The sequence below is a fragment of the Hyperoodon ampullatus genome (genome assembly GCF_949752795.1).
Source record: "Hyperoodon ampullatus genome assembly, chromosome: 2".
Classification (NCBI taxonomy): domain Eukaryota; kingdom Metazoa; phylum Chordata; class Mammalia; order Artiodactyla; family Ziphiidae; genus Hyperoodon; species Hyperoodon ampullatus.
In genome coordinates this window covers 105602527-105618285 of record NC_136915.1, presented here as the reverse complement: position 1 = coordinate 105618285, position 15759 = coordinate 105602527, and the positions used below count along the sequence as shown (strand labels likewise).

Here is a 15759-nt window from a genome sequence, read left to right as displayed (position 1 = left end):
AAGCTTTCTCTAACCACCTGATCTAAAGAAGGCCCATAACAACACAGAGTGCTCTCTACCATTTCACCTTGTTTTATTTTCTTATCAACAACTGCTCTTTAAAAAAAGAAAAATGTTTATTTGCTTTATGTATTACCTTCTTCTCACTAGAATGTAAGCTCCACGCAAGCAGGGACCTAATCTAGTCTTGTTCATTGCTCTCTGCTCAGCACACAGTAACCACACCTAGCCCATAGTAGACCCTGAATATATATTTGTTCAATTAAATTATATCTTCAAATATTATTTCTTTTGATTTATCCTAATTATTATTAGACAGATGTTGGAATTTCTAGTTTTTTCCTCCACGTATTTTAAATTTTCTTTCAATTTTACCCCTTTGGGAATTTCAGCTTAACTTCCAACTAATTTATTCTTAGGTGGAGTCTAGTCTGCTACTGAAGTTTTGTTTCAACAGTAACATTTTTAATTTATAAATTCTGTAATTTCTTTTTATAACTGTCCTTCTTATTTCATGTATGTAACATATTCCTTTATCTCACTGAATATTAAAATAGTTTTAGACTCTAATCATCTCTTACCTCCAGCATACATTTTTATGCTTGTTGACTTTTTTAGTTTTCTAACCAATTAGGTAAGCACACTCATATTTGCCTTTAATTACCCTGTAAGGCTTTTGGAAGGTCAGTAGTTTTATTATATCAATAAATTTGTAAAAGTTTAATAGCCCTATATGGTTTACAGTATCATCATTTTATTTATCTTAATCTTACTTATTTTAGCTCAACTCAAAGCAACAAATATTTATTAACCATCTACTGTTTTCTGTGTGCCAAAGGGGACAGTTGATGAGCTCAGTGCCTGACACATAGAAGACTCCAATAAGAGATACATGTTGACTGAATAAGTGCTTGATAATAAAGGGATGAAAAATTGAAATATAAGAGGAATCGGGTGGGATTTTATAGGAGGGGATATTAGAGTTTAACATTTCAGAGATGGAACAGTTCTGCATGGTCTCTTGTGATTGGAGTGGGTCCAAGAGATGGTAGGAAGAGAAAAAGTGGAGACAGGAGTGACTCTTTTAAAAGTAATGTGTTGATAAACAGTAAAGAGTATACGACTATTTTGTTATTGTTCTCAACAGGGGGGGTTGCCTCCCAGGGGACATTTGGCAACGTCTGGAGATACTTTTGGCTGCCACAATTGGAGGGGTACTACTGGCATCAAATGGGTAGAGGCCAGGGATGCTGCTAAACATTCTGTAGTGCACAAGATAGCCCCCATGACAAAAATCTAGTCTAAATGTCTTTACATTTCAAGGTTGTAAAATCCTTTAGAGCGGTGTGAAATCATAGCGGGTGATTTTGGTATTTAAGGTGAAGAGAACAATTATAAATTAGGTGCCTGTCTTGATAATATTTCAACTTCTTGCTTACCACGTGAAATTGAACAAGGCATTTAATCTTTCTAGGCCTCACTTTCTCTGTATTAAGAAGAATATTACCCTTTACTGATCTCACCATGTATAACTTTTCTATCATAAGGACTTGACTTGAATCCCAGTTCCTCCCAGTAAGCAGCCTTGGCCTTGGGCCAGTCACATAATTTCCCTCACCCTAATTCGATTTCTGTAAAATGGAAAATAATAGCTACTCAGCAATATTGCTGTGAGGCTTATGAGATAATGTATGTGAGGGTGGCCCACACAGTGCTTGGCATTTGGTAGGCACTCAATAAATACTTATTGAATCCAAAGATGTGAGAGCACAGTTTTGAGTGCTTTAAAAGAAAGAGGAAATCATTAAGAAAAATTATATTAATATTGTTAGTTTGATTTCTACCATGGTAAATTTTCCTGTTTACCATTTGCATTTTGCGTTATCTATTCTAGTACATGTATGAAAATTATATATACTTTAATAATTTAATATATATATAATTATATATAAATTAATGTTTTAATGGATTATAAACTTTTTCCCTTTTACTTTGGTAGTCACTGGTAACTACACTGCCACTTTGTATAATCACCAAACTTTTTGGTAGAAGCTGCTTTGTTTTTACTAAAAGCAATGGAAATATGTGACTATCAGTAAGGAACTGACGATTAAACCGATTCCTCCCAACTCTTTATATCAACAGGTTGTGGCAAGTGAAGAAGACCTTGTCCCACCGAGTCTGGCGGAGCCGCCTCCCAGAACAGATGGGCTGGACCACAGAATCGCAGCTCACATCATGTCCATCCTGCCCTCTCTCTGTCTGACAGAGAGGGAGAAAAAGGTCAGATGGTGTGAGAAAACCAAAAAGTGTGCGTGCCTTGAAAAGTATGAACTCTCTCTTTACATCAATACTGTTTTAATTTGAATAGAATCTCCATGAAATATTCTTATCTGAAGAGGAAAATGAAAGCAAACCAGTGCCCAGAGGCCCTGTCCTACTGAACTATCACGATGCCCTCGCCCACAAGAAATATGTGCTAAAGGTAATAAGTAACCAGGTTACCCTGAGGATAACGGATGCAAGAAATCTTATTAGTGATTATTCAGTTGAAGAAATCTTAATGAGATAGCTTTACCAATGCTAATTACTATAATGTACGAAGTAGATACCTGCTTTCAAAGTAAGATCTCAGAAAATGGAAATGAATAAAGGAGAATAAAGGAGAAATTACATCAGCAAAGAAAACTGGCCTAAGTACAGAGGTCCAACGGACCATTAAATTGATTGCAACTACACCAAATTTGCATTAAAGCCTTGTAGTTATTTGCTTTATACATCTCCTAATATGAAAAAAATAGTGGAGGCCAGAAAAGGATCTCAGAAGGGAGGGAGGAATACATTTGAGACTTTGGCAGTTTGTCACTGTGAATGAGGAATCCATCATTTGTGTGCACCAAGAACCTCTGGCAAAGTGAGAACTAGCTTTTTCGACCTTCAGCAAAATACCAACAGTTTGTCTTCCCCAATTACTATTGATTTCCCCTGTTCCCAAATAATGAGAGCAAGGGTATCATGTTTTGCCTTCTCCATATGCATAAGGCACTTGACAGCTTATTTTAATGTCTTCTGTCATGTTGCTCTTTTTCATCAGGACCTAAAGAATTTTGACCTGGTTCAAATTGAGCAGAAGATGCAGTCTAAGTTGCCACTGTGGGAATTCCTTGAATTCCCTCTGCCCCCACCATGGAACAGCATGAAACGTCTAGCTACAATTCATGAGCTCATGCACTTTTGTACAAGTGGTGAGTACATTGCTTTGTCGTAGCTTAAGTTCATTCATTTATGGTCACGTGTGCCTCTAATGATTACACCCCCATCTGCAAAAAGTATTTTGATTATTGACCTTTCAGAGGCTGGGGTGTGTATTTTGATTGACTGCACTTTTCTTATCTTGAATAATGTCATTAGCAGTAGGATGATAGCTATGATGAATAACATTCTTCAATTTGATGCCCTGGCTTTTCTTTCCACTGTGTTTCTACAAGCATAATCCCCTTCTTTATTCCTCCTCCCTGCCTCCCAATCCCACATCCCCTCATTGACATCATTGGAGATGACATGGTAGCCCCCATCCTGGTTAAGAGGAGAACTTAGAGCGCCCACTGTGGTGTGGTGCTGAGAGTGTTAATACCAGTTCACCTCCTCTCAAAACAGGAAGGGCCATTTTCTGCTCTTTGAGGACAGTGGAAAGAGGGTTCATTAAAAATATCTAAAATCAGCTTCTCATTTCAGAGTTTATGGGAATTTTATGATATAGACAATCATTTCCTAAAACATATACTATTTCCACTTGAGGCAATAGGCAAATACCTCCCTGCTTATAAGAAGAAATATGAAATTACATAGACATCTTGATTTGACCTAGAAAAGAAAAAAGCATGTGCAGATTCTTCCTTGTCCTTTCATTTCTAACTCTAAGCAAATTGTGAAATATTTTAATCTTGATTTCTTTGTTCATTTTTTTCGTAGGCTTAGTAATAGAAAAAGCTAAAATTTTTAATACTGCCATGCCTTCACCTCATGGAAATGTGGGGTGTAGCCTAGTGGGCCTGGGTATGTCATGTCTATTGTTTATATAATCACCCTCTTCCTGGTGTTCTGAGAACATCTGGCCTTTACCTCCATCCTGCCACACTCCTATTCTCCTTCTGCCCTGTGATATGATTTCATTCTCTCTCCACCTCAGTTCTACCCTCCACAGTACAGGATTCTTGGGTTTTTTTTTAATATGAACAAGCACATTTATTGAATCATTTTTTTACAGTAGCAAAATACTGGAAACAAATTGAATGTCCATCAAATCTCTCATTAAAATATCAGAAACCTATGTGGTACAAAATCATGTGACTTAACAACAATGAGGCATATCTATATCATGATGTGGAACAGTCTCCCAGATAATTAAGTAAAAAAAAGGAAAGGAAACAAAAGATAAGAAGAAGATGATTCATATGCTCACATTTGCTTTTGTCTTTTATGGGAGAATATGTACACATTCTTTTTTATACAATTTTTAAAGGTCACACTCCAGTTACTACAAAATATAAGCTATATTCCCCATGTTGTACAATACACAAAATTCCTGTTTGTGTTGCCACCACTGAAACTGCCCACATACCTGCTCCCATATCCCATCCCAAACCCTTGTTCCTCTGTCTCTCGTCCTTTTCTCTTTCCTCATGCTTAACAAGTCCAAAACCAAACTCTTGATTTCCTCAAAACGTGTCCCTTCATGGTCCTCCTTATTTCAGTAAATAGTAACTATTTTCTACCAAAACCTTGGAGTCATCCCTGGTTCCTCTTTTTTCTCACACCCCACAACCAATCCCACCACTACCAGCCCAGTCCAGCACCACCTCTCACTTGGACTATTTCAATAGCTTTCCAGTTCGTCTCCAGGCTTTCCCCATTTTACCTACAGTCTTTTCTTCACACAATAATGTGAATGACCCTTCTAAAATGTCAGTCAGATCATGTGCCTTCTTAGCCCAAAACCCTCTAGTGATCACCCATTTCCCTTAAAGTATTAATAAAATCTAAACTGTTCTGCCGCCCACTTTTGGAGCTCATCATCTGTCAAGCTCTCGTTGTTCTACTCCACTCTATCTAGTTGGCATTACTGTGATTCCTTGAACAAGTCACTTGCACCCCTGCCTCCATCTTTGCATTTGCTCTTTTCCAGATATCGATATGGCTCCCCCACTTCTTTCACATTTTTGCTTTACTTTTTCAGAGGTCTTTTTTCTGGCTACCTTATACAAAATAGAAGTCTCTCCGCAACCATTATCACTTCTTATCCCCTCACCTGACTTTATTCTTCTTATCATCTCTGATACACTATACACTTACCTGTTTATTCTGTTTCTAACTGCTACAATGGGTACTCCGTAAAATCAGGAGTTCATTGATTTGTTTACTGCTGTGGTCCCTTTACTAAAGTCACTGGCAACTAGTAGGTGCTCAAAAAATATTTGTGAAATGAATGAATGAACAAACTTAATTCTGTCACTTTTACCTCTTTCCTGTCTCTCTTCTGAATTTCCTTGTATTTTTTCCAAAAGGAGCCTTCCTGCTGCCCTCACCTCTGTTGGAGAGGAAGTGTAGGTGACCTCTGATTCATTGATCTGTCACTATCATTTTGCCTTCCCTCACTGAATTCCATGGTTATTTGTTAACACCTACCTCCCACCTCTCTATCTTGAACTTCTAAAGCACAAGAACCAAATTTTTTGTTTAAATCTCAGGCAAAGAAAAATACATAGAGTACAAACCCTAATACACAGAAAACAAAAACAGGTGAGTGAGTGAATGCATGAATAAATGCTATAAAAGAATAAATACACAAGTTAATATAGCCCCTTGAAGGCTGATAACCTTTAAAGAAAAATTATGAAAAGTGCTGTACCAGTTCATTGGGTGGAAAGAGGCCTTTTCTTAGCCTGAGTGAACAGAAAAGCCTACTGAACATAACAGCCTATGTTAGACATGAGTGAGTGATTTCTCTGTTTTAAATTACAACAGCAGCAAAAGGTGCTTTTGCTTAAAAATGACGTTTTCTTAATTTATTTACTGAAGTATAGTTGATTTACAATTGTGTTAATTTCTGCTGTACAGCAACGTGGCTCAGTTATACACATACATTCTTTTTTACATTCTTTTCTGTTATGGTTTATCCAAGGATATTGAATGTAGTTCCCTGTGCTATACAGTAGGACCTTGTTGTTTATCCATTCTATATGTAATAGTTTGCATCTACTGACCCCAAACTCCCAGTCCATCCCTCTCCTACCCCCCTCCCCCTTGGCAACCACAAGTCTGCTCTCTATGAAAAGTGACAAGTTTTAAATATATTCAACCAATATGATACCCCAGAGAGTCCATGTGAATTAATCTGGACACCTAATATTCATTCAGCTATGAAGCAGTTTGTGAGCATTATCTTAATAAATTATATCTTGATTGTGCAGCTTTCTTATTATTAGTTACCTTTGGTATTTGTTGCAGAATTGTGGAGCCCGTGTGTAAAGTCAGGTCAGCACCCATCATGGCGTGACTCCTTTGTCATTTTGGTGGACTGACTCCCTGGTTGTCCCTCTTTTAGCCCTGTACCATGTGGTAATAAAGAGCATTCCTAGCAGCACTTGTCCTACTTTCTTACAGACGTCTTGAGCTGGAATGAAGTAGAACGAGCCTTCAAAGTGTTTACTTTTGAGAGCCTGAAACTCTCTGAGGTTGATGAAGAAGGGAAACTGAAGCATTCTAGAATGATATATGGGACAGATTCTGAGATGTTCAACATACCATGGGACAACCCTGCCAGATTTGCTAAACAGATAAGGCAAAAATACATCATGAAAATGAATACCCAAGAGACCAGACAGCAAACAGGTACACTGCCTGGAAGGAACAAAAAGTATTCTTGCATTGTATGATTGTCCATTTGTCTAGCATTGTATCTTATGGATCCTCTTTACACTGCCTAGATAGTGGAATCAAAGACAGAATTTTATTTCCGGATCAGAATTGGTCAACATCTATGCAAGATGATGAGATCAACAAAGAACCTTCCAATCCTAGTCAGCCTGTTACTAACAATATGAAGTATTCTGACCTGGATACTAGGAAATCCTTAGACTCTGATTACAGAGAGCCATCAGAGCAGGAGAACAGCTTGAAGTTGCAGCTCCAACCTGAGCCTTTGAGTAAGTAAACTTGTGTCTCTGTGTGTGTACGTGTATCTGAATGTGTGTGTGTGCATGTGTATAGATGCTACTAGAGAATGTATAAACCAAAAAAAAAAAAATTCAAGATGCATTATTTAAATGCCTCCCTATTTCAGTTGAAAAACTGTTTAATATCTAAATTATTTGGTTAATTAAACTTTTATACTGAGTGTTGTTAGTAAGTCCTCATTATTTAAAAAAATTTTTTTACTGAAGTAGAGTTGATTTACAATGTTTCTGATATATAGCAAAGTGATTCAGTTATATATATACTCTTTCAGATTCTTTTCCACTATAGGTTATTACAAGATATTGAATATAGTTCCCTGTGCTATACAGTTGGTCCTTATTGTTTATCTATTTTATATGTAATAGTGTGTATCTGTTGATCCCAAACACCTAATTTATTCCTCCCCTCCCCAAGTTTGTTTTCTATGTCTGTGAGCCTCTTTCTGTTTTGTAAATAAGTTCATTTGTATCATTTTTTAGACTCCACATATAAATGATATCATATGATATTTGTCTTTCTCTGTCTGACTTACTTCATTTAATATGATCTAGGTTCATCCATGTTGTTGCAAATGGCATTATTTTATTCTTTTTTATGGCTGAGTAATATTCCCGTGTGTGTGTGTGTGTGTGTGTGTGTGTGTGTGTGTACCATATCTTCTTTATCCTTTCATCTTTCAATAGACATTTAGGTTGCTTCCACATCTTGGCTATTGAAAACAGTGCTGCTATAAACATAGGAGTGCCGGTATCTCTTTGAATTATAGTTGTGTCTGGATACAGTATATGCCCAGAAGTGGGACTGCTGTATCCTATGGTAGCTCTATTTTTCATTTTTTAAGGAACCTCCATACTGTTCTCCATAGTGGTTGTACCAATTTCCATTCCCACCAACAGTGTAGGAGGGTTCCTTTTCTCCACACCCTCTCCAGCATTTATTATTTGTATAGTAAGTCCTCATTATTTCAACCCTTTTTTTCCCAAAATATCATAAAACCTCTTAGTCCACTCTTACCTTCATAAATGTAGTACAGTGAACATAATTAAAACTTTCATCATTAGTATTTCACAAGGCTATTGTGATTATTTGCGAAAATTATTAAAAATTACCTGCAGTAACATAATGAACTGCCCAGTGCAGAGCTTGGTACAAAATCAGTGCTCAGTGAACATCATTTCCCTTCCCTCCTCCTCATGGCTTAGGCAGTTACTCTCATTCTAGAATAAAGCATAATAAATATTGTTATATTAGGAGGTATAGAAGCATAGAAGAATATTAGGCTAAATTTTTATTGAGCTATCTTACACACAACTGTCAGATTAATTACTTAAAATACACTTCTGTTATGTCCCTGCTTATAATCTTCAGTGGCTCCCTACTACCTGCAATATAGAACCCAACTTCTTGGCCTGCTTTACATGCTTCTTCAGCAGTACCATATTACTTTTCCCAAACCCTTTCTACTTTTTCCCTTTTGCTCACTTATCCTATGCTCTAGCCAAACAGAATTAGGCCCTATTTCCTCTAGGCAGCCTGCTCTTTTCAATCTCTGTGACTTTTCCCCACAATACCCTCCAACTAGAGTTCTCTTTTTGATTATTATTAGGTTTGAATGGCACCTCCATGAAGCTTTGTTACATGTGTTCACCAGGAAATGCCTCCCTTACCATTCCATATGGTCATAATTAATCTATGCTTCCTTTATGGCATCAGTTATCATTTCCTACTACTTACTACCATTATTCATATGCCTATATTAAGGCTTCCTTAATACTATAGCTTCTTAGAGGTCATAAGTATGTTTATCTTAAAAATATTAATCATATACTACATCAGAAAACAAGTCCTAAAACAAATTTTCACAGATCAAAACTACAGAGTATGCTCTCAAACCACGAAGAAATTATGGAAAATATAGATGCAATAGGTAGAACAAATAAAATGAAAAGTTTAGTTCTTTGAAAAGATTTTTTTAATTGAGAAAATTTTTTACAAAAGGCTGATCACAAAAAGAAGCATGAATAACCATATTAGAAATAAAGCTGTATCAGGAATAAAAGTCATTAGGAATAAAGAAATGGACTTCCTTTTAATTCTATAGAAATTTAAAAGACAGTAAAAGGATATAAACAATTTTATTCCACTAAGTCTAAAAATGAAATGAGCAAATTACTAGAAGAGTATAACTTACTAACATTCACTCAAGAAGAAATAGAGAACCTGAATAGTCTTGTAACTATTTAAATAAATTAAATCAATAATTTAAAATCTTCCCAAATAATGTCATTGGCTAGTGATATTCAACATTCAAAAAAAGAAATAGTTCTAATCTTAACAAAAATTAATTCCAGGAACTATAGAAGGGATATTCTCTCCCACTCATTTTATGAAACTAACATCAGCCTTATAATAAAACTGTCAAGGATAGTACAATAAAAGAAAATTATAAATCAAAGTTATTCATGAACATATAGGCCAAAATCCTGAATAAAACATAAGCAAACTGATCTAGCAATATACAAAATGATAATAATCAAGTACAAGTTTTTATAACAAGATTGAAGGAAAAAACATACATTGTAAAATCAACATCATTTATCAATTAACACAGTAAGAAAAATATAATCTCAATAGATGCAGAAAAAGCACTTAAAATTCTACAGTGATTTATGAAGTCAATTTAACAAACTAGCAATAGAAAGAAAAGTTCTCTACCTTATAAAGGTTATTTTTTAAATTACTATAATAAACATTATATATCAAGATGAAAAGTTGAAAGATTTCCCTGGATCAGGAGGCTATCCACTATAAACACTCATATTTAGGATTACACTGGAGATGCTAGCCAACTCAGTAAGGCAAGAAAAAGATAATATGGTAAAGGTTGAAAAGGAAGAAACAAAACTGTTATTATTTGTAAATAGTGTGTATGTAGAAAACCCAAAATAATCCACAAAAAAAAGTCAGGAATAATATGAAAGTTTAATAAAGAAGTGTGATTGTGAAAGAACATGCGTAAGGTGTCTGGAGTGCTGGGACTTTTCTTTATCATTATTCATTATACCAAGCATTTATGTTGTTTGTACTTTTCTGTATTGTTGTATTTCATAATTTTAAAAAGCATTAACAAATGGTCAGTGCCACAAAAGAATAGGTGTTAAGTCAGTATTGACTAAATGGTCATCTTACCATTTTCATTTACTTAAATGAGTGTAGAAGAGGAAGTCATCAATGGAGTGGAATTAGGGAAAATATCCTTGCCTGTTAGCAGAGCAGATAAGTGAGGATGAGGAGGACAAAGGAGGGAGGGAGATAACATTTATTTAATATTGCCTGCTATATTCCAATCACTGTGCTATTTTACATATATTAACTAATACTTTATATAAACATCAAGCCCATGAGGAAGTTACTATTAGCCTAATTCTGAAGACAAGGAAACAAAGACTCAGAGTGGTTAAGTAACTTTTTCAACCACATACAAGCAGGAAGTCAGGATTCCAAAGAGGGCTATCTAACTCCAAATCAATGCTTCCTCCACTGTGTCTTGTGGCTTCCTCAGTTCCAGAAATTACTTGCAATGCATCTGATAGTTTAGCCATATTCATAGTCTCTTCTTCTTGGCAATACTTAACCTGATTTTGTTGCCTTTGGGTCTTCCTAGGGCTGGTTCCTTACCATTAGGGCTGGTTCCTTACCATTAGGACTGGTTCCCTATTTCTCTGTTCTAAATACCCTTACCTATTAGCCTAGCTCACAAAAAATTAAGCCAAATAAGTTAGCCTGAGATGTTATGGTATTAGTGAATCCTATGGGAATGTACATGTATAGCAAAGAAGTCATTTTTTCTTTTAAATACTTTATTTATTTATTTACTTGGCTGCACCTGGTCTTAGTTGTGGCATGCAGGATCTTCCTTGCGGCATCCATGATCTTCCTTGTGGCATGCAAGATCTTTAGTTGGGGCATGCGAACTCGTAGTTGCAGCATGTGGGATCTAGTTTCCTGACCAGGGATCAAACCTGGGCCCTCTGCACTGGGAGTGCAGAGTCTTAGCCACCAGACCACCAAGGAAGTTCCAAAGAAGTCATTTTGAGTTAATGTAGAGCCAGAATAAGCCAGGAGAGATATAAGGCCTGAGGGGTTTTTTTTGTTTTATTTTGCTTTTTTAATTTTTTAATTGTTTTTTTTTTTAGAGCAGTTGGTGTATAGTTTTTTCTCAGGCAACTTTTGCCACCTGGTGGTCAAACCACATAAGTTGGTGTTCTGGATCCTGGTGCAAAGTAAATGTTTATAGCAACTCCCTAAATCATCAAGGCTGAAAATGCTGTGATGGACAATGTATCCTAGAGGCTGAGCAATTGTGAGAGCTGAACCCTGTAAGGGTTGGCCTGTAAGGGATTCTACAGGGTGTAGGCTGGTCTACATCAAGAAACTGTTACATTTGGGTAGGGGAGGGCAGCTGAGCGTTGGTTCCTCACTGCGGCTGTTATATGTAAGGGAATTTTTTGTTGTTGTTGCTAATCCTTTTTTTTTTTTTTTTTTTTTGCTTTTTCCCCTAACCCTGAGTCACATTTCTTAAGCATCGACTTTAGATCTCTTTAAACAAAGCAGAAATTGTTCATGTATTTCCTGCACAACCATCTTAGCATCAGATATATATAAAAGCCTGTTCCTGGACATGAAGGGCTGAGTATTTGTGCTTTTCTCAACCAAACATCCATCTGAGACTGTTTTTGAACTTGACAGGGCCTATTGGATATTTATGAAAAACCTGAGAGTTGATAACTGTGAGGCTATAGGTTTAGATGTGCCCTTTATGCTTGTTGGGTGTTTTTTTAATAAAGTAACTGCTTTGCAGAGGGATCTTGTTATCTCTAAAGTAAAACAGATTAGGAAAGTTGTTTTTCAAAGGGATGAGAATGCATCCATTTCCAGATGTGTCAAAAACTACTGAATCACACTGTCAAGGGATTATGCGGTTGAAGGGAGAAATCAGGAAGAAAGAAAAAATGACTCTTGCTTTACTATTAGAGAGTTCAGATTAGTCTTAGAATGTTCTTTCCTTTGACAAAATAACTGGTGCACAAATTTTTAGAACATATTTTTTAAACTGGAGACTTTTTTCTGCTGGATCCTTAGACACAAGAGGGAATATCAAATCTCCCGGAAATCTGGCAGCCCACAGAATAGAATAATTTTTATTCCACAGATTTCATATCAATTGCTTCAAGGACACATGGGACATCATGGTCTATTTAGAGTTATAGTTGGCCTGAGTTTTCTCTTGAGTGGCTGTATTTATATAAATACTGAATTGTCTTTATAGTTTTCTTCTAAATCAAAATGGAACATTCATGCTGTCACCCTCACCAGCCCAAGGCGAGATGGTAGCAAAAATATAAGTAGCTATGCTCCTAAAAGCAAGGAAAACATTGGCCTATCCTGCTTAGACGTAATTAACTACTCCCTCTAGAAGCCCAGATATGGTTCTCTTTGCCACAGAATGAAAACTTAAATCTTATGCTTACCCCCAAATAAGCTTTTGTTGTAGGATTTCCTCCACATTTCTGCTCTCTCTATATCGCTCTGTATTTATTTCCAGTTTCAGTATATGGTATAGATTTCTCTCATTCAATCAAAAAATATATATATTTACTGAGTTCCTAGCATGTGTTGGTTGCTCAGAATACAGTTAGGGAAAATAAGATAAAGTTCTTATTCTCCAGGAATTCACATTTGATATGGAGAGACAGACATAAACAAATATTATTAGGCACTGATAAATACCATGATCAAAAATAAAGCAGGATAAGAAGCAGAAGGCTCTTGAGGAGGTGACATTTGAGCAGCAATATGAATGAAGTAAGGGTTTGAAACAGATGACTGTCTAAGGCAAAGCATGCCAGACAGAGAAAAGCAAGTTCAAAAACTTCAAGACACAACAAGCAAGCCAGTGAGTCCGGTGTGGAATGAACAAGGGAGAGTGGAAGGAGATGTGACTGGAGAGTTAAGCTGGAGCCATTTCATATATGACTTTGTAGGGATTAATTTGCTATTATTCTAAGGGTGATAAAAAGTCCGGCTGGCTGTTATTCAGCAGCATGACAGGTATGTTACAAGATTCATACCCTTACTCTATTACTTTGGTCAAATTTGGAAAATGCTATGTACTTTATTCATTTCTTTGTTAGAGATTCACAGTCACAAGAGCATATTACAAACTCTGAGACATTCACAGTAAAGATGTCTATCCATGTGAAACATATATTATGGAACTCTTCTATGTAACATTTGTTAACTTTAATAATTACTGAAGCATGGTGATTCAGAAATCAACAGCATGATTCTGTTTCCTCTCTGTCCATTTATATGGCTGTTTGCTTGGTACTCAAGAAGGATATCACAATCCCAATTATCATATAAGTCTACTGTTTGGTCACATGGAGAACTAATGTGCATGACTCACATTGGTCCATGGTATAGGGCAGTGGAGTCCAGCTTCCAATTCATTTTATTCATTTAACTAACTTTTTAAAACTCTATAAATCTGCAGATGCCCATTAAATGGGTTTAAAAATAATAAACAATTAATGAATGGAAAAAGAGCTTTACAGGATGGTGTATAGTATTATTTTTTCTGGTAGGAGTTGCCTTTATCTGGTAGTTATCCTTTCCATACATCCCCTGCCCCTGTCCTAGTTTGTCACCCATAAGATATGACCAAGAAGTTTGAAAAGCCTTTGTGATAGTTGCCAGCATGACAAGACACAACAGTGTGTAGTGAGCAGTTGACATAGTTTAATCAGTAAATATTTGCAGCTTGTAAGGTAAAGGTACATTGTTAGAAATGAACCATACAGTCTGAAGGCAGACTATCTAACATGATTTAGGAATGTATTGTATAGGAAGCTGGGTTCTTTTCAAAGGACTTAGCATAATTTTTCTAGGTAGACACTGATTTAGAATTATTGACACAGACACCTTTTTGGAGGCATGAAACATTTCTTTTAGGAATTACCTTTTCAGCACAGAAACCTAGATCATATGGCAACAAAAATGCACAGCGTTGACTAAAACGAGAACAAAGCCCAAACACAACTGGATGTTGGTGTCTTTGATTTACAGAGCAGACCATGAAGAATGAGATCAAAGATAAAGCGGTCACAAATGCTGATCCTCTTGAAAAGGTAGGAAATTATTATTCTAAACGTGTAGATGCGAGTAAGATGATCTGAGAAAACCATGAACTAAAAAAAGGAGAGAGAGAGAAGCTTAGGAGAATGTTGATGCTAGAGGAGAAGGGATTATTCAGACATCCCCTGACCAGCTCCAACTGGAGAGAAAGGAGTTAATTTCACCAGCCGCTCAAGCAAAACTTCCAGGCTCCATGCTCCTCTCTAGACAGTGTGGCTTGGCAACGTCACGAACACCTGCTGACCATACAGCCATGTAGAACTAATGCTGTCTTGAAGTGAGTTCAGAAAACCTGCCTATAATTGCTAACAGGACTCAGAAGAGTATAACCTAACAATAAAAATATTTAGATTATGTTGCCCATGAAAAAAAAGTCAAAGGCATACTCTTTCTGGCAGCAGTTCTCTTAAAGTGTTGCCATATGGATTTATACATATGCAGATTTCCCCAATTAGATGGAGTACATGCTGGTTAGTTGATGGAGTCCAAGAGGGCTCCATTTGGACTTAAACAAATTAAGGCTGAAATTGGATTCCTATGATTTTTTAGAAACCCAAGAAGATGACTGTGGAAGCAGAGTTACAGGACATAAAGAAAATGCAGCAACGCAATCTAATGGACTGGAGTTTTACTGAACATTTTAAGCCAGAAGTTCTGCTTCAGGTATTAATGGTCTGTGAGTCTCTGGAAGATGGTCAGATGGGTCTGGAGAGGCATGGTGTGATTTAGAACAGTTCACTTCTAGGTCACTCTCAGATCTAGTTCAGATCAATACTCCCATTTACTTCACCTATAAAGTGAGTTTAATCCCAGATTGAGCTTTGCATACCCAAAATAGTTTAAAATATACTTTCTAAAAAGATGTTTTTTATAAAGTCTTTTAAGGAAAAAAAAATAGATATGCATGACTGTTGCACATTTTTTAAAAAAAAAAACATAGTAATAAAAGTAAGACATTGGGAAGCAACCTTATTTTTCCCCATATTGCCCGTCAATTCTCTTCAGTTTTCACATTTCAAAGTATTTTCTGATACAATTAACAGGTCAATGGAAGCTGTGATAGCTAACATTTACTGAGTACTTACCATATGCTAGTCAATGATTAATATGTATTATTAGCTTAATTAATCTCTTCAATAATCCTGTGAAGTAGAAACTATTTAAATAGTAGGAAACTGAGGCACCTTGACCAACAGTAACTTTTGTCCAAGGTCACATATCTGATGAGTGAGAGAAGCAAGATATAAACCGAAGAAATCCAGCCCCAGAACTTGTGCCCTTAACCACTATGCAAAATAATGAGTAACGCTAAAATGAACTCTTTTT

At 36.3% G+C, this 15759-nt stretch overlaps 1 protein-coding gene across 1 annotated transcript in view; it reads left to right on the top strand.

Moving 5' to 3' along the window:
• The window catches only part of SPAG17 (sperm associated antigen 17), a gene marked incomplete at both ends in the record, with an annotated part of 220105 nt that overhangs the window by 86072 nt on the left and 118274 nt on the right, over nucleotides 1-15759 (top strand). Inside the window, 7 exons of the mRNA XM_079698181.1 lie at nucleotides 2146-2283; nucleotides 2372-2485; nucleotides 3095-3245; nucleotides 6664-6891; nucleotides 6987-7205; nucleotides 14365-14426; nucleotides 14983-15096. Coding sequence (XP_079554307.1) covers nucleotides 2146-2283; nucleotides 2372-2485; nucleotides 3095-3245; nucleotides 6664-6891; nucleotides 6987-7205; nucleotides 14365-14426; nucleotides 14983-15096 — 1026 coding nt within the window. The remainder of the gene's footprint in view (nucleotides 1-2145; nucleotides 2284-2371; nucleotides 2486-3094; nucleotides 3246-6663; nucleotides 6892-6986; nucleotides 7206-14364; nucleotides 14427-14982; nucleotides 15097-15759) is intronic.